The following is a 23512-nucleotide window of genomic DNA, read 5'->3' on the forward strand; positions in this document are numbered from 1 at the left end:
CGCTCCCATCCCTCTCTCCGGCCCCACCCCCGCCGATGGGCCGGCCCGGCTCTCCCTGCCGAGAAATGGGCCGGCCCGGCGGCGCGCGGGCAGCGGCGGCAGCGGCGGCCCAAGATGGCGGAGCTGCAGCTGGACCCGGCGATGGCCGGGCTGGGAGGGGGCGGCGGGAGCGGGCTGGGCGACGGGGCCGGCTCTGGCCGCGGACCCCCCAGCCCTCGCCCCGTCGGCCCTGCGCCCCGCGGGCACGGCCGACCACCTGCCGCCGCGCAGCCGCTGGAGCCGGGTCCCGGACCGCCCGAGCGGGCAGGGGGCGGTGGCGCGGCCCGCTGGGTCCGGCTGAACGTGGGCGGCACCTACTTCGTGACCACCAGACAGACCCTAGGCCGGGAGCCCAAGTCTTTTCTCTGCCGCCTCTGCTGCCAGGAGGACCCGGAGCTGGACTCGGACAAGGTGCGCCCCGCCCTCGGGCGCGCCCCCGGCCTTTGGACCCTCAAATTCCCCCTAGGCTTGTCCCCAGATTCCTGCGACACGCTCCTCACAGACGGGCTCCTCGGTCAGTGGCCCGCTCCCTTCCCCTTCCCTCGCCAGGCTAACCCCGGGAGCTGTTCTCCCCCATCCTCAGGCGCACGTCGCCTGTCTCTCCGACCCCACCCTTCTTTTCGTTCTCAGCGACTCGTTCACGCCGTGCCCACCCGCACCCACGAGAACCCACTCCACACCCCTTCTGCATATTCCTCCCTACACCGTATTCCAGACCTTCAGATCTGCATGTGTTTTCCCCTGGCTCCTGGGCAGCCCCTCACTGCCTGTGCCAGATACATCCAGAACTGGGTCAGGGTGCGCTGAGGCATCTCTGTAGCTTTCTCAGACTTCCTCTCGGACCCCTCTGCCAAGTTGGGTGACAGCCTGAGTTAAGGGATGGCTTCGACAGCTGCAGGAAGCGCTTCTCGTGATATCACACTTCTGTGGTCGTGGTACTTGAGCTCTTTTCTGGTAACCGTCCGTATTTGAGATCAGATATATTCCTTGGAAAGAGGTTACCATTTGCCAGTGCAAATTTAAGATGACTGATTGAGACCCAGGGCAAATGAAAACAAGAATGCTGTTGGGCAAGATGCATGGCTGCAAACCAAAGGGTTGAGAGATGCCAAGACACTTAACCCATTTTCAGTTTGAATTGTTGTTTGAATTTTTTTTTAACTTTGCACATCTTTTAGTTCCCAACTTACAGAAATTGACCATGGCCGACACCTCCTTCTAGCCCATGTAGTGCTCAGTGCCTTACCTTGAAATAGACTCAGGGTTGGGAAGACATTGGTTGATTTCATTTATTCATTTCTTATAAATTCATCATTTATATCTTTCCTCTAATAAATCTCAGATTGATGGAAAGTTGTCCTGCCCTAACTTTAAAGAGATTCCGAAACTCTTGCTTATAAAGGAATTGTTTTTATATACCCCGAGTCTTCCTTATTGTGGTAGAAACCAGTTTTTTTCATGTTCCTTTTACTGTAAAGATGAGTAGGATTAAAGCTGCTCAGAGCCACGTCCTGGCAGTGCCAAGCTTCCTCTGGGCACAGAGCTGGGGTGTGTGAGTTACAGCTGGCAATGCAGACTCCCACTGATGTTGGCCTTGAGCTCAGGAGCATTGCCAACTAAACAGAGGTTTTCTTAGAATTAGAAATGTGATTCAAGGGCAGCAGAGAAGTTAGAATGTCCATCTCAAAGATTTAGGCCATGCAACTATGGTATTTTCTTCCTCCCTTTTTTTTATAATTAATATCTCACAGAAAAATGTTAATTGTGTCCAAGTAAAGATTTTAGAAGTTCAAATAAACATCTAGGTAATATGATTGTACATCCATATCATAAAGTTACTCATCTTGCCGGTAGTTTGTGATAAACAAATGTCTAGGAAAATTTGCCCTCTCACTAATGAATTGTAACAGAGGTTGAAATATTGCTCTGACTTGGGCTGAAAGCTCCGCAGTGATACCCTTGTGTTTGATTGACAGGACGAGACAGGGGCCTATCTGATTGACAGGGATCCTACCTACTTCGGTCCTATCCTAAACTACCTCCGCCATGGGAAACTCATCATTACGAAGGAGTTGGCAGAAGAAGGTAAGAACAGTGTTTGAACTGGACATGTTCAAAATTCGGGTCAAATATATTTCACAGATTTGACTTTTGTTTGAGACTTTTATCGAGCTCATGTGCTGGTGTAGGAAAGATTTCTGGAAGTGAACGGGGAGCTTCCAATTACCTAGTGTCGCCTGAGGGAGTCTTGTTTACGGAAGCCCGAAGCCTGTCAGGCTCTGTCCAGCCTCCCTAAGGAGAAGGAAATTAGCTCAGCTTTGCCAGTGTTTTCAGCAGTTTTTTTCTGAACCTGCCAAATTGTCAGGATCCCTTTTTTCATTTATTTATTCTAGCAGTGAGTGTCCATAGCCTGAAGCAGCACATCTCTGACATTTAGTTATTTACATTTTCAATTTTAGTTTGAACTTGCTGCTGTGAAAAAAATAATAAATGCTTGGCCTCATTTCTTTTAAAGACTGATCTCACGCCTCCTTGTAATTTTTTGCAGCTGACCTAATTCATTCTCTATTCCATTGTCAGGTATATCATCAGTGGCCTCATCTTTTTGTTTTTTAGGGCATTTAGACTGTAAGTGGGTCTAGAGATCTTTCTGAAAGACTTGGCTTGGTCTCGCCGAAGGCCTTGAGTTGAAGATTGGGGCCTGTCCCTAAACTCAGGGCACCCTGAACTGAGTAAGAAAGCTATAAGGCTATACTAGTTAATTAAACAGCTGTAAAACACCTCTGTTTCAACTAGTAAAAAGAGGACTCGCTCTCTTTTTTTAGTGCCCCCCTCCTTTTTTAACATTTCAAATGCATATAAAAGTAATAAAAATAGTACAATAAATGCCACGTACTCACCATTCAGCTTCAACAATTACCAACTCATGGGTAATCCTGATTCTTGAAAAGAGGAATCTTAAGCATCTTTCCTAATGCCTTTTTAAAAACTTTGTTTTGAAATAATTTCAAACCTAGATAAAACGGCAAGAATAGTACAAAGAACTCCCTTACCCAGATTCACCAACATTTAACTCTTCGTCATGTTGCCTTGTCAATCATTCATTCCGTCTCCTTCCTGCCTCCCTCCCCGCCCATAGTCTTTATTTCTGAACTATTTGAGGATAGATTCCAGACTTCATCCTCAATATTTCATTTTGTATTTCCCAGGAACAAGGATATTCGCTTAACCACAGTATAGTTATCAAATTGAGGAAATTTAATATCGAGAAATACTTTTATCTAGAGTTGTTTTAATGATGGTCTTTATAGCAAACTTTTTTTCTGGTACAGTGTCTCACACCTCACTTAGTTGTTCTAAGAGCTTTGAATTTGTTCAGCTTAAGATTTTTTCCATGGTTGCCATTTATATTATTCAAATAATAAACATGCTGTTTAATTTGGTCCACATATGTTTATACACAATCCACCTCCAGTAATTTTTAGAATAGACTGCAAGCTTAGGAATTTTCCAACGTGACAAGTGCCAGGAACTTAGTGACATATGGGAAAGGTGTCCTGCAGCTAATAGGCAGGTGCAGGGAGAGTCAGGGAAGGTGCCAGGTGCAAAACCATAGGTATGAAATGGAGCGAACAGGGCAGACCCTTGTACTTGACTCGCTTTCGTTGGGGAAAAGGTAATGGGTACATCCTAAACAGCAAAGAAACATTTCCTGGGATGAGGGAGAGAGACTAGATTTGTACTTGAAAAATGCAGTTCTTAGCAAGCATGCGAACTCCAGCCTTTCTTGCTGTCGCCTGGGGAATTCACACGCGTCTCTAACTACAGCTTGGTCCTTGTTCCAGGTGTGCTGGAAGAGGCGGAGTTTTACAACATCGCGTCTCTCGTGCGACTGGTTAAGGAAAGGATACGGGACAATGAAAACAGAACTTCACAAGTAACGGGTTTTGAACTTTTAAGGGAAAGCTATCTCACGTGGCTGTGTTGTCCATGCGTCCGGGTGGGAGTAGAAAGGACGGGGTGCCCTTGCAGCCAGAGGTCCGTGTTGAAACGCTGTCCATCTGCCAGGCAGACAGCGCGCACTCCTCCAGACTTGTTCAGAACAGAGAAATAGAGAGGAAGAAATAACAAAGAAAACAAGGCAGCCTCATGTCCCTTCAGAAGAGTGGGGAGGTTGTGGCTGCTCACCAGATGGCAAGTGGGAGGAGCCTATAGCACTTATGTCCAAAACCAGTTCTCTCTGACAGAGAATCCGTGTCCCTCTGCGTAGAGACCAAGTAAGGTCTCGCTTGCACCTATCAACCACCCTTTATTAGGGCCAGTCTATAACGTGTGACCACGTCACATCTGGCTCCTGCCAGCCACTTGAAGCCAGTCTCATGGTATAGACTTTAGAAGCCGTTTGTGATTTGTGCTTCTTGAGAAAATGATATCAAGCTTCTCTTTTTATTATGAAGTCTGGATCTTGATATTGACTCAATAGACATAGTAACAAAAGTGAAACACAGTTTGCCACCTAGTTTGAGAAAGGAAGACAGCAGGGCATACTTAGCTTATTTCATGTCCCATCTCCCGTCATGTGTCTTAAGTGGCCACAATAGCTTCAGTAGGCCTTGGGAGTCTACGACTGTGAGAAGTTCCATGCTCTCAGAAGTCTAGCAGGAAAATCAAGACACTCCTTTTCATGTAATTAGGCTCTATTTTAAGAAAGCACAATTGCAATAACAGAGGGCAGAGTCAGACTTCACTGTGACCATCTGCCCTGTAGCATGACGTGCCTCTTACCCATCAGATGCCGGTAGAGGATGCTTTCTTGAGATCTAATCTCTTGCAACGTAGAATTTTTCTGTGATTGAAAAGGCGGTACGTTTCTTTTCCCAAGCGAAAAACGGTCCTTGCTCTTTCTGTGTTAGACTTCATATAGCAAAGTTTTCTGGCTCTAAATGGAATTATCTAGTTGGATAACTGACGCCTATGATAAAAAATAAACTCACTCATCACTTTATCTCCGGCAGTTTGCAAAGGTGGGAAGAAGGGCTTATTCATTGAGCTCTTTCATCTGCCGAGGACCGAAAGGCTCCTTTAACGTTCCAAGATGAGTCTATGGTTGGTTTGCAGATTACCATGTGAAACGTGATCCAGCGTTGCCAATCTTCTTGTCATCTCATACTTACATGGCATCATTCACTACTGCAGATATTTGATAGCTTAGACATTCTGAAAATCTGGCTTTATCCTCAATTTTCCATATTCCAAAAAAGCTTTTGATTGCTTACTATAAATTTTGATGGTACCATGAATTATGCCATTCGAAACCATTTAAATCATAGTACCCGAACTTTCTAGTTCTTTGCCGTTGAGAGCACCGTAAGAATTCTATTTGATGACAGCAGTTGAGTTAATTAGCACTGTGGATTCCGAAGGCTTGTGGATTTATACCCAGTTGGAAGCTTTTTATTCTAGGCATGCCAAGACCTTTTTGATGTTAATTGATCTTGTCATCTGTCCTTTTTATTTAGTGAAACTCTAAGCAATGACTTGATGTCATTCAAAGATGCCCTCTTTCACATTTGTCACAGGTGACTCTCAGGTGAAGTTGGCCATATGTAGAGTTCCATGGCTGTCCCTTCAAACACGTCATTTCCTTTCATTTGTCTGTGTTTAAAAGAGACCATATGACACATTCGGGCAAAACTCAAGATATGAGGGCCTACCCCACCCTTTTTTAGTGACGTCTCATCTCTTTGGTGGCTGCCACCATTCTACTACTTTGCTGTTTCTGATAATATTTTTTGCTAGGCGATTGGTCTTGGTGCATTTCAGAATACCAGTGATTTCCTTTGGAAGAGAAAAATAAAAAAGAGGCAATGCAGATGTCTCAGATACCTGGGGCTTTGACCTGAGTTCTGCATGTGACACACCTGGTTGTTTCCGAAGTGTGGTTAGACATGATCGAAATTTCAGTCCGATGTGTCTTAGGTTTTATGTGGAAGGAAATGTTTGAGGACATGTTGGCACCTTGGCGAGTGAAAGCTACCCCTCCTTCAGAAGGAGAGAGCATGGAAGAAAGGGTGCAGTGCTGTCAGGCCGACCTGGGCTGCGGCCCTCACTCTGCCCCCGACCCAGCGTCCCTCACGTAGCAGGGAGCCAAGGCCGCCTTCCAGGACCCACGCGAAGGCCGGCGGAGCGAGTGACGCTTCGGGCGCGCGGCGCTCCGTAATCAGTGGCTGCTTTCGTGCGTCTGCTGTTTCCCAAGTAGTGACTTGTTCCAAAACTAGTCTTCCAGGTAACCGAATCCCACTCATCCTTTTGAAAAACTTCAGAAACTGAGTTTTCTTCATTCTTAAGGAAACCGTATTTTCTTAAACTTGTGATTGACCATCACTGATTCCTCTCTCCACAACTGAGCATCCTTGTTATGAGTCTGGGTTGCTCTTTGCTCCAGCAAGTGCCCTGTGCCCTCCGGGTGTGCAGCTGTGGGACCCGACGCTGAGTGGGCCAAGATCGCTAAACACCGAGTGCTCCTGTGCGGCTCTAACTGTCCTTCTGCAAACAGGAACGTTCCTGTGGTGCGGACGCCTCCCTGCAGCAAGCCTTGCCCTCCCCCAACTTTGGCTTCTGCTCCCCCACAGGCCAAGTCGTAAGTGTGAGGCTTCTCCTGCGCTTAGTGCAAGGGCTTCATGCTGCAGCTCTGGGCAGCCATTCAGGTGCTCAGTCTTTCGGCTTCTGTTTCTAACTTATGTTCTAGAGCAGGGGTCCCTAACCCTCAGGCTGTGGACCAGTACTGGTCTGGGGCCCGTTAGGAACAGGGTCGCTCAGCAGGTGGTGAGTAGCCAGGCAAATGAGCGAAGCTCTATCTGGATCTGCATTCGCTCCCCAGCGCCAGCATCACCACCTCAGCTCCACCTCGGATCATTAGATCCTCATAGGAGCACCAATCCCTGGTGCCAAGAAGGTTGGGGACCCGTGTCTAGAGAGTTGAGTCTGACTAGCAACCAGGTGTCCAGGAGTTCAGCCCTGTCCTGACGCTGCGTGGAAGCAGTAGCTATTTCCACAGGCCTCGGGTCCCAGGCTCACAAAACCGCCCTCGCTTCAGGCGCTGGGCCCAGTCCCGCTGCCCGGGCCACCCGCACTTCTGTCCAAGTTGGCTACAAAGTCAAGGATTTCCACGAGGCCCCTTTCAGATTTGATAATTTGCTAGAATGACTCATAAAATTCAGGTGGAAGCTGTGCTTACTGTTATAGTGTATTACGAAGGCTACAAAGAGCCAGGAGAAGAGAGAGGCGAGGTACTGAAGTGTCCCGCATGTAAGAGCCTCTGTCCCCAAGCAGTTGGGGGCACCTACCAACTGCCGACTTGTGCGTGTGTTCGTCAGCTTGGAAGCTCCGTGAACTCCATTGTTTAGGAGTTCTTAAGTGTGTGTCATTACATAGTCACGATTGATTAAACCATCGATTATTGGTTATTGAACACAGTCTCCAGCCCCTCTCCCCTATCCAGAGCTCAGATGCTGGGGCTGAAGGTTCTAACTCCTTAATCACATGCTCGTTCTCTCTGGTGACCAGTCCTTAGCATAAAAGAGACACTATCAGGAGATTCCAAGGGTTTTAGGAACTCTGTCTGGAACCAGGGACAAAGACCAAATGTTTAACCTTATTGTTCCACACATCTACAGCGGGGACATGGACGGTTAGCAGGGAGATACTTTCACTTTTAGGTGGTATCAGCAGAGGGTAAAGATAGCTTGAACGTTTGTATGTTATGGGATTCCTGTTTAATGTAGCAGTCCCAGAAGAAGGCGTCCCTCTTAATAAACCAAAATGTGGTCTACATTTTCAGTATTTATGTCACTTATGAACAACTGAAGAAGAAAATGTGGCTTTCTTGTCCAAGTAATTTCATTCTGTTTTCTATTTAGGGAAATAGACAAAATCTAAGCACATAATTCAGCCCTCGGAACTTCAGAGTTGTTTCCCCCACTGATTCATATCCTGGGACCCTTTCTTTGCTTGGATAAGTTTTTATTGAGAAAATACAATGCCGCTTGTCAAAGGGGATGGAGGGCGGCTGCCAGGAAAAAATGCCAAGCGAACTCCTCAGTGTTTGTTCTTGTAGCCTCGCTGAGGCTGCTGCAAATTGTGTCCTTGAAACTTTTCAAGTGTGTTTGTGGTTGTCACAGGGCCCCGTGAAGCACGTGTACAGAGTCTTGCAGTGCCAGGAAGAGGAGCTGACGCAGATGGTCTCCACCATGTCCGACGGGTGGAAGTTTGAACAGGTATGTTTCGTAAGTAGCCGCAACCCCGGCGTCCTGGCCTAGAAGTCCACATACTTTAAACATCACCGTCTGGAGCCAGTGAATAACCCTGGGAGGTTGGCAGAGCTTGTTCAGAAGCATGGAGGGGGCGAGCCGCTTGGTGTGGATTATTTGCTCAGTCGTACATGATGATGTGGAAAGAATCGCTATTAGTCTCTTGTCTCCCGACTTCACATCCAAAGTTTCAACTTGGTTATGCCCCGAGGGAGTCGGCCAGCTTGTTTCAGCTTGAAAGTGATGATTTTTTTATGATTTTTTTCCTCCCTCAGCGATTTTTTCCAGAAGTGCTCTGTTGACACATTCTAGAATAAACATCTAAAGATGACTAAGATTGAACAATAACTCTTCCTTTCCTTACCCCAGAGCTTTGTCATTCTGAATATATACATAATCCACCCTGGAGAGCATGGCGAGCAGGCGTGATAAGGGAACTGAGGGTAGTGAGAAGCGTGGCTTGGTCGCTTCCCGTCAGGCTGTCGATTTCTGCTCTTACAGCTTTTTGTTTGTGATGCGGTATCAAAACAAAGCCAGAAGAGTCAGGATTTCACTGTTTTCTTCCAGTAGATGGCAGAATTGTTCATTTCATCTATGCAGAACACAGGGAGGCTGAGCATGAACAGAATATATTGTAATGTTATGTGGACCATACCTCTTTTTATATAGAGTTAAGAGGTCAATTGAACTGTCACCGTAAACTTACTTTCCCAAATAAAAGTTATTTTTTGTGTCTCTGTTCTCGGAACCAATGCTGGATGATTTCTCACGCTTCCCTTCCACTGCAGAATCGGTTCTGCCAGTATGGCCGCCTTGTCCTTGTTCAAGTGCGGGTTACAAAACATTGCCACACTTCTGCTCCAGAAATATTTTCCTTGATAATACGCCTGAAGCAAAGATACTATTAAAACTTTTTTAAAGTATTCTTTGAAACCAGGGAACTTTTTCCCTTTATTCTTCTCATCTTGCTAACGTCCCACAGGGAGACACAGCGAGCTCCCGTGGACCCCATCACGTGCATGAGGGAGCGGAGGCAGCCCAGCGGGGCAGCCAGTCAGCCATGGTCTGACTCGAGACCCCCCCCCCCCCCCCCCCCCCCCCCCGTGCTTGCCAGGGTGACCTCACCCTGGGGCCCGGCTTCTCCCTCTGCACGGGTACTTCCTGTTTATAATTAAATACTGAATTCAGTTCTCCAAAAGGTTAGAGGTACCGGCCGCGCCTCAGCGATTCCCATTGTGCTTTCCAGAGCCTTCTGGGTGCCAGTCTCCCAGGACGCCTAGGGCGTCTGCCGAAAGGCGAATCAGCTCTGCGTAGTTGTTGTGGCTGAAACAAACGTCCGTTTTCCTTCACAGAAGCATTCCGCTTCGCCTCGGGGTTCGCTGGAGGAAAGGCGACGCTAGTCCCAGTTGCCGCCTGTGGAGTGTGTGAGCTGCTCGGCTGAAGTCAGCCGTAGTGGCAGGACCCGTCCTTTGCTTCCTTGCGGAAGCCTCTTCTGTGACACCCTGATGAGTAGCTGAAACTTAGTTATCCCCTGAGGCCGCGACAGGCCCAGAGAGTTCTCCATCCATGGAGACACACAACTGCGAAGTTCAGTCAGGAGGAGAGTTAGATTCGTGTAGCACTTTCGTATATTAAGATCACCATATTCTTGTTTTATTTTGTTTTATCAGCTAATCAGCATTGGATCTTCCTATAACTATGGAAACGAGGATCAGGCAGAATTCCTCTGTGTTGTCTCCAGAGAGCTAAATAATTCTACCAACGGCATTGTCATAGAGCCGAGTGAAAAGGCAAAGGTAAGAAGTCGCTTCACCGGAACTTCGTCTCTTACCCGTTGGTGCCCAGCTTCTCCGCGGCCTTTGCCCAAACTGTCACTCATCGTTCTTCTCCTTTCCCTCTCGGACCAGCTCTGCATTTCCCCTTCGTTTTGGTGTTTTACTCTTGTAATTTAAATCCAGATTTACGGAGCACCGACAGGGGTTTTTAGTTAGGAAACGTGATCTGACATAGGGGAGGCTTTTCTCAGCCTCTGTCAGATCAGCGAAGACGAAAAAAGCTTGTTGCCACTAATAACTGCAAAGTAAGAATTCTGAAACTCAGAACTGGCAAGGATTTTGCTTTTATTATTTGAAACTGTTCTCAAGCTCTCTTTCTTTTGCTGCTTCAAGAGAAAATGTATGTGGTTACCTTCGTGACTTGTTCCCTTCTTAAGTTACTGCAAAATTGGATGCTGTTTTCTTCTTTTTCCTCCAGTGGGCACATGTGTGTGCACACTCATACACACACACACACACACACACACTCACACACACTCACTGTGGTGCACCTGACCATTTCCTTTAGGGAGAAGCGGTCCAGTGGCGGGCTGGGCCCAACCCTGTACTGCGAGAGTCTTTTACAGCTAACGTGCTTCGAGGACGGCTGGCACCCCAGGCCTGCCCAGGTCACCAGGGCCCAGTGGCCGGCAGCTGTGGGTCTCCTTTTCCCTCAGCGGTCTGCTTAGCTATCTCAGCGACCAGAGTCCAAGCCTCAGCCCTCTTCCCCATCTTTCACTTCCAGATTCTTCAGGAGAGAGGATCTCGGATGTGAACTCCAGAGGCCTAAACGTCAAGAGTGCCGCCCAGCAGAGCACCTCTGGGAAATGAAATCCTGCTCCTGTACAGTAACCGAGCTACTGCAAAGCAAAGCTGAGCCTGGTCCCCGGTGGAGAGTGTTCTGGTCAAAACCAAAGGAACCCCACCCCTGCCCACAGGAACCTGGAGACGGATGCAGCTCCCGGCTGCAGAAGACCTTTTCAGAGACCTGCTTTTATTTTCTTAGCCAGTATTCCGCCAAATCTTCTCAGCAGCATCTGGGCCAGGTTCCCCGTTGGAACCCTGATGGGGGCCTGGGGCGGGGGGGAGGGTGAGGAGAAGGCCTAGCTCCCTGCACAAGCCTGTACTTGAAGGACGCTGCAGCGGACGGAAAAGGATTGTCGCTGAGCTGCACCACGTTCTCACCCGAGTGTGCCACGTCAGGTGCCAGCAGCTGCTCAGCAACACTGTCGTTCCCTTCCTTCCCTGCACCCCAGACGGTGTAGCACATGCACAGAATTCTGGCTTCCATTTGTCGAACCGAATTGAGGCTTTGGATAAAGAGTTGCTGGAGTACCCCACCTTCCTATGAACAGAGCCTCTTTTGAGGAAGGGGAGGGTGAGCTGTCCTTGCTTGTGGTTGGGGCTTGGGGACCGCTGCTCGTGGTGTGGGGCACTCAGCTGCTGCCACATTCAGCTCTGCCTTGTTGCCAGCAGCCTGGACCCACCACGTAGCTTACTTTCTCCCCAAGAGGAGCTTGCGGCAGGTGGCCTCCTGCAGTGGATCAGACAGACGGATGGGAGCTTTAGGTAGTTGGTATGACTGCTGCTGCGGCCTTTTCTTGCCCTCCATTGGCCTGTCTTCCTTCCCCAACCTTTCAAACTGGAATAAAGGGACTTCGGAGCCTCTAATGGCATGGGGTGGGGATGGCTATTTCTTTGAGAGTTGCCAAATGTGTTATGTTGTAGGATCCAAGTGTTATTTCTGTGATCGTCTCTTGGAAATGCCTTGACTGAACGTGCGATCTTTGTTTGTGTCTCTTCTTGGTGACCCGCCTTGGCAGTCCTGCCCCACAGGTGTGTCAGTGACCCCCTCCCCCCCGCACTAGTCGAATTAGAGTCTGAGGACTCCCCGAATCCTTGACCCCCACCCCTTACCATCACTTTCTGTGGAGTGCCATGTCCTCAAGCATCAAATGCTTGTTGCCCCAGGGGAGCAAAGCCGTGACCACAGAGCTTGTACCTGAATGTTCTCTCTGAGCCTTTGAGTCTTGGTGAGCTGTCACAGAATGTATCGGGGCGGAAGATCCTTTTTTTTTTTTTTCCCTTGGTGACTTTCACAGTGCGGCAGGTGGTCTAGAGAAGGGGAAGGTGCCTCGGGGGAACGCTCCATTTGTAAAAGCCACCTCAGGCCATTCGCTCCTGGGGTCCTTCAGAGTTCAGGTTCTCTGCTCCACAGCTCCACTGCTTACTAGGTGGCCTGGGGTCGTGATGTATGGAAATGACCACAGACTGTGCCCAATGGCTTTTGAGCTTGTGACCGCCCCCTGCTTGGAGTCTCACTTCGACCGTATTTCTCTGCGTGTGGAGTGGGATAGAAAGGAGTGTGCAGGGTGTGTGCTGACACACGTGTATTTGCACACCAGCGGGAGCGTGCGGGTTTGCACCTCAAGTCTGGTACGTGCCCAGGATTTTTACAGCTGTAAAGGATGGAGGAACTTCTGCCTACAATGAAAGCAGTCACCTTTTCAAAAGGGTCACAGGCGTCCATCGTGTCATCTTTGGGGTGGAGGGAGATTTGAGTGTGTCAAGGCTGCTGTGACCAGAGCAGGACAGGGGCCTTTGGAAGAGGTGCTCTCGGCCAGTCGGAACAAGCGACATCGGGCAGAGAGGAGAAGCCCGGTCCCACGTGCTCTCCTAGGGCAAGGCCGGTAATCGGCCTCCGAGCCCGGGCCGGCGAGGGGACGTGAGGAGGGCGGGGGGCCGCGTGGGCGAGCCCCTCGCGAACGCACCGTTGCTTTTCTTTCTCCCTTCAGAATCCCTCAGTGGATCGTGTGCAAAGACCGCCGAGCCCCTCGCTAAGCGCTCGGGGAAACAGACGTAGGCGACATTTCTTATCTCCTAGACAGCTGGCTTTCACCAAGTTTCCCTCGTGGCAACCCAGCGACCGCTGAAATTGTTCCAATGCTCCAGGAATCTCAGAATGATTCATTTCTCAGGGTTTCTGGAAAAGTATTTTCCCCAAGCTCTTTATGAACCAAGCTGATGTCTTTTCTCAAATGCTTTCTCCCCACCTCCCCCGTCCCTCAGAGTCGGGCTGGGCTGATGACTTCGGAGAGGTCTAGCCATGGGTTTGGGGGGGAAGGGTGTGCCGCACACGATCGTGACCGTACCCTCCACCGCCCAGCGCCGCAAAGTGGGGGGTGTCTTCCCGCTTCCTTCTCTGCCCAGGTCTGAGGCCACAGGCTATGGAGGCCAGGCCCGGGGAGCAGCCTGGCGGCTCCTGAGTGAAAACGTGGTACTATGCATCTGTCTTTTCCTCGGAATCACCCTTGGCACTGAGCTGGGGCCCAGCCTCCTCTAGAGTGACTTTGTTTCTGCATAGTTTTCACTGATCTCAGGGGTGTTACAAGGTGTGGGGGAAGAAGGGACAGAGATGTCGAGTAGGGCCAAGAGGACACCCACACTCTCCAGCACGGCCTTTGATCCAGATGTTCGGGACCATGCCTGTCCCTTGTGGGTGCCCTTTGTTACTGTGCGTTTGACTAAAGTCTGAAACGTGACCTTTTTTTTTTTTTTTTATGTCAATAAAGACATAAAAGTTACGAATCTTGAACCCTTTAGTGTATGTTTTCCAGTGCGGCCAGCTCCTCGGTCTCCATTGTCACTGTTGGAGATGAATTTCACTGAAGCTCTTCCAGCAGGCCTTCTTAGGTCCTGATTCCTCCTGCTCAAACTGCCTGGGGCAGTTGGGCCTTCTCCCTCCTCACTTGCGTGTTGCTGCATCTGAAAGGGCCTGGAGGGTGCCAAGAGGCAAAAGGTGAGGACAGATGCCACCCACCAGCGAGCTGGAAGCGGCAGGGAGTAGGAAATGGTTTTGAAAGGAAAAAGGTCTTCCCAGAAGAACTCGTGACTAGGTCCTCATTTTCTCTGCAAGGTGGAGGATGAGTAAGAAATGTGAGTTGAGAATCAAGTAACCAGCAAGTGAAGGATGGGTCTCAAGGCACCAGGCAGGGGGTGGGATCCTCAAGTGGTCTTGGTCCCTTCCCATAGGGTGCTTACAGCCAGGGGGACGACTGTACGCGCAGAGGTTGTCAACAAGGTACACGGTTGTATTAGCCGGGGTCCCATGGAGAACGGAGACCCCAGCAATTGTTAACAGGTGGTGGAGAAAGGAACGTGCCCAGGGGTGGGGGAGACACTGAGCTGTCACAGGCGTAGTGATTGCAGGACCCCATTATTTCTACCAGGGCAGAGAGCAAAGGGAAGAGGTTAGCACCATTACAAGTGTGGAAGCTCGGAGCAGGGTCCCTTTGCAGGAGAAGATGCCGCTCCGGGGCTCAGCAAGGCCGGGAGTGTGGGGGAACCTCGCTAACCACACCCCTGGAACCTGCTCCTGCAGCCAGAGCGAAGCACGTTGCTCTGGTTTCTGATAACGAGAAGGAGCCTCTCCCTTCTTTTTTCCTTCTGGCCTTGCAATCTCGGGTTCCTCACAGGCAAGCCTGGCAGGGGGTGAGGAGCTGGCGAAAGCAAAGACGGGGGGTGCAGCTTCCCGGCCCCAGCAGCGCAGGGCAGAGCCTGAGGGTGAGAGACGGTGACAGTAGCCAGCTCTGCCGCTTCTGCTGCTGCTCGGCGTCCACCTACGCGCTTCTGCCCACGTCAGGACTCCCACACCATGGCGAAACAATGTTATACCTTCATGTGGCAAGGTGCAGCTGCTCTACACCTAAATACATAAATAAATAAGCGAATAAATAATTTAAACTATATCTATGATCTTGCCCTCTCCCCAATGTGAGACACAGCCAAAAGGCACCGTTCCTGGGCCCGAGCGATTCACATCTGTTTCTGGGTTTGGTGGGTTAGACAACATCCAATTCGTGATGGGCAGCTCAGGCCACATGGTCACCTGATGTCCCAAGGTTAGGTAGCAGGAGCTGTTTCTCAAAAGGAGAAGAGGATCTACAAAAGCAAGCAGGGATCCCTTCTAACACCCTGGAATTCTGCGTGGTGACTCTGGTCAGGGCTTCTTGGAGGTTCCACCAGCACTGGGAACAGATCGTCTGAGTACCATTGAATCTGCTCCGGCATAGAGCCCAGGTGTCAGCCTAGAACTAAATTTTTAATAAAGCTCACACCACACGGGTTTTACCAGTAAAGCTTTCCCCTGGAGTGGACTGTCGACTGCACTAAGCTTAATTCCTTGACTGGTTTTCTATATACAGTGTGATTACATTGTTTCTAAGGTTTCTATTTTCATTTTTACTTAAAAATAGTATCATTAAGAGCATCATCATTTTCCATGGGATTTCACGATAGACATTTAATTCAGTCTAGCCAATTCTAGCTTTTGCCCTCGTGGGTTTGCTTTCGTGGCTATATCTCTATGCGAGATGTGGACTAATTAATCCAGCCATAAACAGGAATGAAATTCTGATACACGCTACATAACATGGATGAAACTCGAAAACATTCAGTGAAGTAAGCCAGACTCAAAAGGATAAATATTTTATTATTTAACTCATACGAAATATCTAGAACTGGCAAATTCATAGAGACAGAAAGTAGATTAGAGGTTACCAAGAGCTGGAGAGGAGTGGAATTACTATTTAATGACTCCAAAGTTTCTACTGGGGTGATGAAAAAATTTCAGGTATAGATAGTGGTGGTGATTGCACAACATTATCAAGGTACTTAATACCACTGAATTAATTATACACGAAAATGGTTAAAATACAAATTTCATATTGTGTGAAAAATTGTAAGTAGAAATTATGAACTTCATACCAAAAAATTTGAAAATTTAGATGAAATGGACACCAAAATTGATACAAAAAATAAACAATATGAATAATTCTAAATCTCTGAAAGAAATTAAATATATAATTAATAACCTTTCCACAAAAACACGCTGAGCCCAGGGGGCTGTACCAGTAAATTCTACCAAAGATTCAAGGAAGAAATAACATCTTACTCTTCCAAATAAGTGATAAAAAAAAAACACTTTCTAAATCATTTTATGACATTCAACTAATTAATACCAAAACTTGACAAGGACATTACATAAAAAGAAAATTATAGACCAATCTCATCTATGAATATAGATGCAAAAATCCTAAGATATTAGCAAATTGAATCCAGCATATATAAAAAGCATAGCATGTCATGACCAAGTAGAGTTCCTTTCAGAATGCAACGTTGTCTCGATCATTGAAAATCAATAAATGTAAATTCTCCACATTAGCAGAATAAAAGAGGCAAAGTTGATGATCATCTCAGCTGATGCAGAAAAAGAATTAGATAAAAGTCAACATCCATTCCAGATTTTAAAACAAACAAACAAACCTGCAAACCAGGAAGAAAGGGAGCCTGCGTAATCTGATACAAGGTTATCTACAAAAAAAATCTATGGTAAACATCATACTTAATGGAGGAAAGTTGAAAAGCTTTCCTCTGAGATGGAGAAATGAGAAAAGGATGCCTTCTGTTTACCATTTCTAGCCCACAAGCAGGGCCCAGCTAACCTATCAGAGCAAGAAGGTGATATGATACATTGCAAACTTTTCCAGGCATTTATCCCATTGGACGGGAAGGAATGGGAAGCGGAAAGATGGAAAAGAAGCTACTGGAGTGATGAGAGTCTCCAGTTTTGCTCATTCCTTTTTTTCTTCCGAGGGTCAGAACCAGAGTGGGAAGCAACATCTTTAGGATCACCAATGAGATGATGTCAGGATCATTCCACTTTAAGCCAAGAAGGGGTCTTGAAATATCATCTCCTACCATAACCCTGTCGATTCACGAGAGAAGAACTGTGGTCCGCAGATCAAACGAGTTCCCAAGATCCTACTGCCACAGAGTTGTCGTTTTCCCTCTCTGGTTGGTAATGTGAGTCCCTTAAGTCCGCTGCAAGTGGCCACAGGTGCGACGGCAAATCTGCCTCCTGGGACACAGGCTCTGGAGCAGAGAACAGCCGCGGAAGAGGCAGAATGCATCAGCACTGCAGCAAGTCCAGTGGCATACCTTGGCCCTGCTGACATCACAAGCGGAATGCTTGGGCTGGTCACGCTTGGATTGTGACATCAGGGAGTAAAATTGCGGGCAGCCTTTGAGAGGGGGGCCAACTTGACAGCGAAACCACAAAACAGCAGCCGAAGGGAAAGGTGAGAGACAGTCATTAGATCTTGAGAGATACAAAGGCTTGGGCGGGGGCACACGGGACTGAAGGGGACCCTCCCAGAAGCTGGTGAGGTGGGACCACGGGCAAAGCCTCTCTGCGCCTGAGCGCCTAAGGGTCCTTTTCCTTCCCGCCACAGAGCAGCCATGCCTCTGGCTCTCCCAGACGTGCAGAGAGTTTCACGTAAGTACCTGTGCTTCATACCTTTCTTCTGACGGACCGAGGAAGTGGTTCCTGCCCCTTGTCATGTGACTGCTTTCCGCAATCCACCCTCTTGTCCAGGATTTGGTGCAGAAATTAGGACTGGGACAAAGAAAACGCAGTCCCCGATTTATGCCCCCCATATGGGTTGACCAATGACACAATTCCTGTACCCCATGGGCAGACAGCTGCTTCCAAGAGAAGGACTGGTGTACCCCTCAAAGGCCCCTCAGTCCCTGCCTTGGCTCGTGCATGGCTTTGCTCTGTCTTCCCAGGGCCAGTCCAGGACCATGCCCCAGCCCCGCAGCCCCCTGCCCAGCCCTCAAGACCCACCCAAGGCCAGCGCCTGACGAGCAACAGCGGCAGTCTCTGCACGTTTGAGGACCAAGTCCTCTGTCCCATTTGCCTGGAGGTGTTCCGCAACCCAGTCACCACTGCCTGTGGCCACAATTTCTGCATGACCTGTCTCCAAGGTTTCTGGGACCACCAGGCTACCACAGGGGAGATGCTCTATTGCCCCCAGTGCCGAGAGAGCTTCCCCTCCAGACCGCGCCTCTGCAAGAATGTCATCCTGGAGGAGATGGTGACCTGCTTCACCCGGGCCAAGAGCCAGAGCCCGGGCTCCTCTTGGAACTTACCCGGGCCCGGGGACGTGCCCTGCGACTTCTGTTCCCCGCAGAAGCTCAAGTCGGTCAAGTCGTGCCTGCAGTGCATGGCCTCCCTGTGCGAGAAGCACCTGCGCAGCCACTATGAGGACCAGCTGTTCCACGACCACCAGCTGCTGGAGCCCGTGTGGGACCTCAAGAGCCGCATGTGCCGGAAGCATCGCAAGCTGCGGCGCCTCTACTGCCGCACGGAAGGCTGCAGCGTCTGCGGCACCTGCCTGCTGGAGGAGCACAAGGACCACGATGCCATCCCCCTGGGGGAGGAACGGGCCCGCAAGGAGGTGGGGCCGCAGGCGGGCTAGCGGGCGGCGGGAGCCAGGGGCCCCGTGGTTCTGAGTCTTTCCCTGAAGGCGAGTCGTTCGCCAGCTCCAGGCACACCTTTCCTCGGAGAAAAATTCCGCGACCCTTAAAGCGGTGGCCACGAGGGTCTCGCGCGCGCCGCCAAACAGTGCTGGCAGGCGGAGGGAGCAAGGATCCCAAATTGTGTGTACGAAGCCTATGTTCGGGTTTCTTTTCCCCCCACAGAAAAAAAGAAAAGGTTGAAAGAAAACGTCCAAATGCAAACATGTCACATTAGGGTGGGCCAATCCCCCTTTCTTTTCTCTATTTTCAGATTTCGTTTAATATCTTGGCGTCGCTTTTATAGTGGAACGCTTAGGTATTAGACATTCTGTCCCGTGTGTTCTGTAACAGCGCTCGTCCCACATAGCCATGCATTAATGGCCTGGGGCAAGGGGCTTGTGCCCGTAGGGAACTCAACTCCTCACGCCGTCGAGTCCGGCTGGCGCCTTTTCCATAGGAAGACATTCTCCAGGAAGGAAGCAGCAGCGTGTCGATTTACCATCTCGCACGAGCTTCAAATTTTGTTGTGGGTCAGCGACAGTTCGTGGACAGGCATTTGGAACAGCACAGTTCTGTATATTACAAAACATGAACATGCTCATTGTCGGAATCGGTGGGGATAAAGGCCTATGTAGAAGGAGCTGGGCCTGGCAGCGCTGCCCTGAGGAGCCCAGGGCTCCATATCTGACGTGCCCCTCCTTGACCCACCACTTCCCAGGCCTTGTGACCCGAAACCCAATGGTCATCACTGTCAGGGGCAGAGAACCTGACTCCTCAGAGTGGGGAGGCAGAGTCTCAGCGAGAGACCAGGCGCAGAGGGGCGGACCCCCGGCCAGCTGTCCTTCTTTCTCATTCTCAGTTAAACCTCTTAAGAATGTAAGTGGTGCCTCTCTTCTGCGGCCTTGAACATGGGGCTACTTACAGAAGGGCCTCTCCTACGTCACCCCTCAATCAAGGGTCCTCTCCTCCTCCACCCCACCCTCTCTCCCCAGCTCGAGGTGCGGCAGGTCCAGGCCGACGTGGAGAACCAGATGCTGCTGATCAGCTCCGACAGCCAGAAGCACCGGGGGCAGGTGGCCTTTCTCTCGGTAAGGTCATCCCACCCTGCCCCGGTAAGGTCGGCCCACCCTGCCCGAGGCCCAGGCTTCCCCAGCGCCCTGCATCAGGATGAAGGGGTTCTCAGGGCTTGGAGTGGATGGTGTGGGACCAGGCAGACAGAGAGGATACCTGGGCCACCTCCGGACCATGACAATAGGGGTCCCAGGGCGGGGCTCAGAGATGCCTCTCTCTGTATCCTCCCACCCGCCCCCCCCCCCCAGAAACTGATCCAGGCAACGCGCAATGAGGTGAACTCCTGCTTCTCAGAGATCATGCAGGAGGTCAAACATCTGCAGATGAAGGTCTTGGACTTTGTGGATAAAGAGGAGGCAGCTGCCCTGGGAAAGCTGGGCAGCTCCATCCAGCAGAGCCACAACCGGCTTCTGAAGCTGGAGGGGGACAGTATCTGGCTGCGTACCCTGCTCGCCAACCGAAGTGACCAGCAATTTTTGCAGGCAAGGCCCCACCTCGCCCCACCTCCGCCCCAGGTGCTAGCTATCACAGCCTCTACTCTTCCTCCACCCACAGACGCACCAGACAGGCCCAGGCCTTGGATTAAGTGATCAGGGTTTGGGGGGGCCTCAGGGAGCCCCCTGCGCCAGTTCACCGTCTTGAGCTTACACCGACACCCTTAGCTTCCTCTGGCTCTGCGCTCGGCCTTACCCTGACTCTCCTGCCTTCCTTTCCCCGGAACGTATGGGGCGTAACTCAGCACTCTGGGCACCTGACAGTCTAAGTTTCTCCACACTCCGCCAAGCAGGGCTAGAAGTGAGACCAGAACAATCTACAGAGCCTGGATTGCAATCCTTTTTGGTTCCGCAGCCCTAGCCCGGCCCTGTGGCCTGGTCTGGTGCTGGGTAGGAGGTGACCAGCCAGGGCAGCTGGTGAGGCCAGGGACGGAGGATGGCAGCAGCCTTCTCTGCGGGTGGGTCCCCAGGGCTTGGGAACCCCTAGCATAGCTTTCCTCTCTTCAGCGGCAGTCACAACCTTGAGCAGATTTCTGGGGCTGTTGCTCACCTTGTCCCCCACGCACAGCAGGAAGCATTTGGTGAGGTTGTTTACTAAGCAATTAAATGCTCAAAAGAAACCCTTCCCCCATCATTTTTTAAAAATCCACTTTGCTTAAAGTGCTAGGCCACAGTGCCCGTGCCTTTGGAGAAGCCCTAACCTCAGACTTTCAGACAACCGGGAGCAGGGCAGAGAGATGCCCAAGTTTGAAACAGGCAGATTCTCCACCTGCCCCTCGGTTCTGGACACCACCAAGCCCCTGGCATACACGGGCGCCCCTAGCATCTGCTTGGGCCCTGGGGGACGGGAGCTGCCACCAGCCCCTTCCCGCACGCAGGAGTTCCCCAGGCTGAAGCACTTCTCCGACTCCATGGAACCCCTGATGGGCACCAACTGCGAGGAGGAGCAGAGCTTCCTCCAGCTGCCGGAGACCTTGGAGGAGCTCAGGAGCCGGCTGGCGGACATGGGTCTCAGCTTCATCAACCAGCTCCTCCTGAAGGGTTAGTACCTGGTGGCCTGGGGCCACTGGAGACACACACCTGCATTCCTGGAGTGGGATGGACCTAAGCACAGTGTGGCTGGGGTTCCAGGCACTTGCAAAGCACCCTGCCTGCCCGCATGCACCTCCTCCAGGTGACGTGGCCTCCTGGAAGCCCATGCCTCTCTGAAAGGCGAGCCGTGACGGCGTCCTCAGCAAAGCCCCTCTCTCTCCCCCCAGGCATTAAAATGAAGTCTTATGAGGTGCTACCCCCAGCCGTGGACAGGAAAACACTTCTCAAGTGTGAGTGCTCAGGGCTTGGGTCTGGCCTCCGGGGTGGGAAGGACGCCAGGTGCCTCGACACCCCCGGCTCCACTTCCGCTCAGGCCAGGGCTCCAGCTCTCTGTTGCCTTGGGATTGGAGACCTCTGAAGGACTCGGCCTGTGACTCCACGCCCTGATAAGAAAGGGGAAAGGCCTGTCCTGTGCAACCGTGGGTGGAGCGAGGCCTCTCCTGCCATCCAGAGGCCGCTCCGCCCTCTCCCTGGCCCTGGGATGTGGCCCGACCTCTGCCAGCCTCCCATGGGCTTTAGCCAAGCCCACTCGGAGGACCCTGTCCAGCTCTACCTCAGAGAAACTCCCTTTCATTTGATGTTCCTGTGGCCATCTGCTAGTCCGGGCTGAGGGCCAACTCCTAATGACTTCTCCGAGCTCTCCAGGGTCAAGAGTGAATGGCCTTCCATGAAGCCCTCCGAGTGACCTCCTCCATGGGCCTTTGACTCTCCCTCTGTCCCACTCAACCTCATGTCCTGAATGAATAAAAAGGGAAACTACGTTAGGGTCTGGCGAGGGCGGGGAGGAAGGCTCAGTTCTCAACTTCTCTTAGAAAGATAGAGCCTTGGACAGCACCCAGCTCCCCGTCCAGACAGGCACTTGGACACGTGTATGCGAATGCCCTTTGACTCAGCACCTTGTCCCTCCAGGTCCCCAGGCCCTGTCCGGGGCCTCTGACCCTGGCTCCCTCTCCCGTGTCTCCTCCCCCCAGGTTACTGCAACCTGAACTTCGACCCCACCACGGCCAGCGAGGAGCTCTTTCTGTTCAAGGAGACCCACTCGGTCCTGAACCTGGGCATCCTGCTGGAACCCTTCACGGCAGGCGGGCCTTTCCCGGGCTTCAAGCAGTGGCCGCAGGTGCTGTGCTCGCGCGGCCTGTCCGAGGGCCGCCACTACTGGGAGGCCGAGGTGTCCAATTCGTGGGTGTGCCTGGGTGTCACCTACCGCCGCAGCCCCCCGCTCAGCGGCCGCCCGCGCCGCAACATCGTCTACCTGCTGGGTCGCAACCCCTACTCGTGGTGCCTCGAGTGGGACTCGCTCAAGTTCTCCGTGTGGCACGATAACACGCAGACGGTGCTGCACGGCGGCTACCACCGCACGCTCGGCGTGGCGCTGGACTGCGCCGCCGGCTGCCTGTCCTTCTACGGCGTGGCGGGCGGCGTCAGCCTCCTCTACCGCTTCCTCGCCTCCTTCCTAGAGCCGCTCTACCCCGCCGTCATGGTCAGCAGCGGCGCCTTGGTCACACTCAAGCAGGTGTAGGTGGGGGCAAATAAAGCTAGACTCTAGCGCTGGCTGGGCCCGCGGGCGCGGCGCGGGGGAGGCTTCAGGGGTGGGCAGCGCACCCGCCACACGCGGTGGTCCCCACGGCCGCAGGAGAAGGGCTCTGAACCCGACTGGACTTGTCCCTGGAACTGGGGACAGTCCATGGGCCTCTGGAGGGGGCATTTCTGACCCAGGTGCACAGCCTCCCCACCTCCCAGTGCCCTAGACCCTCTCAGAGGCCCTGCCCTGTTCCTCCAGGCTGCTCTTAGCCTCTCAGAGCCAGCTACCGCACCCATCCCCAAAAGCTCTGTGGTTAGGAGGCTCGGACCCAGAGGCTTTTCTCAGGTGGCCAGACTGAGAAGTGGCACCTTACAGACTGGGGTAGGTGGTGTCCATCTGTGTTACTGGCTTAATTGCAGGCTAGAGATTAAGCTGAAGAACCCAGGCCGATCTCAGACCCAAAAGAGAAAGGCTGAGGGCCGAGGGCCAGGCTGGGGCTGGGGCTGCCGACCTTCCTGCTCGGAGCTGAGCCCCGCACGCAGCTTGTTTCACAGTCCAGAGGGACTGTAGGACTGCGGCCATCCCGAGCGGGTCAACCTGAAACCACTCTGTGCCTTCCTCAGTGTCCCTGAAAGCTGCTTTCTCCACCCCCAGCCACAGGCCCACCCCACGTGGCTCCCAGAGGGTGGCACTGCCCTAAAGCAAAGGGACTTCGTCCTCATCGAGGCCTCAGCCAATCCCACCTGCCCAACAGAATGTGTGCACGTCTTCGGGAGAGGCAGGACCCTGGACCCTGGCTGGCCACTGCCC

General features: G+C 51.6%; 2 protein-coding genes across 2 annotated transcripts; both read left to right on the top strand.

Annotated features, from left to right (window-relative positions):
* The first annotated feature begins 89 nt into the window (after positions 1-89).
* On the top strand, positions 90-12031 carry KCTD2 (potassium channel tetramerization domain containing 2). Its single transcript, XM_016132562.2, has 6 exons — positions 90-450; positions 2016-2124; positions 3885-3976; positions 8220-8315; positions 10019-10144; positions 10908-12031. Exons 1-6 carry the CDS (start codon positions 115-117, stop codon positions 10935-10937), a joined length of 789 nt encoding a protein of 262 aa, XP_015988048.2. The 5' UTR covers positions 90-114; the 3' UTR covers positions 10938-12031.
* Positions 10990-22699, top strand: LOC107503772 (tripartite motif-containing protein 16-like). The gene is made up of 9 exons (XM_016132514.2): positions 10990-11051; positions 11252-11281; positions 17455-17498; positions 17792-18462; positions 19516-19611; positions 19843-20076; positions 20967-21129; positions 21348-21410; positions 22152-22699. Exons 1-9 carry the CDS (start codon positions 10990-10992, stop codon positions 22697-22699), a joined length of 1911 nt encoding a protein of 636 aa, XP_015988000.2.
* Positions 22700-23512: the final 813 nt, after the last annotated feature.

Source organism: Rousettus aegyptiacus, unplaced genomic scaffold, assembly GCF_014176215.1.
Source record: "Rousettus aegyptiacus isolate mRouAeg1 unplaced genomic scaffold, mRouAeg1.p scaffold_m13_p_6, whole genome shotgun sequence".
In the NCBI taxonomy this organism is placed as follows: domain Eukaryota; kingdom Metazoa; phylum Chordata; class Mammalia; order Chiroptera; family Pteropodidae; genus Rousettus; species Rousettus aegyptiacus.

Coding starts and splice junctions, on each gene's coding strand:
- LOC107503772 (XM_016132514.2), top strand. CDS start 10,990: ATGAAATCCTGCTCCTGTACAGTAACCGAGCTACTGCAAAGCAAAGCT. Junction 17,499..17,791: donor AGACGTGCAGAGAGTTTCAC/GTAAGTACCTGT, acceptor CTGTCTTCCCAG/GGCCAGTCCAGGACCATGCC. Junction 19,612..19,842: donor GGCAGGTGGCCTTTCTCTCG/GTAAGGTCATCC, acceptor CCCCCCCCCCAG/AAACTGATCCAGGCAACGCG.
- KCTD2 (XM_016132562.2), top strand. CDS start 115: ATGGCGGAGCTGCAGCTGGACCCGGCGATGGCCGGGCTGGGAGGGGGC. Junction 451..2,015: donor CGGAGCTGGACTCGGACAAG/GTGCGCCCCGCC, acceptor TTTGATTGACAG/GACGAGACAGGGGCCTATCT. Junction 10,145..10,907: donor AGCCGAGTGAAAAGGCAAAG/GTAAGAAGTCGC, acceptor TTTCACTTCCAG/ATTCTTCAGGAGAGAGGATC.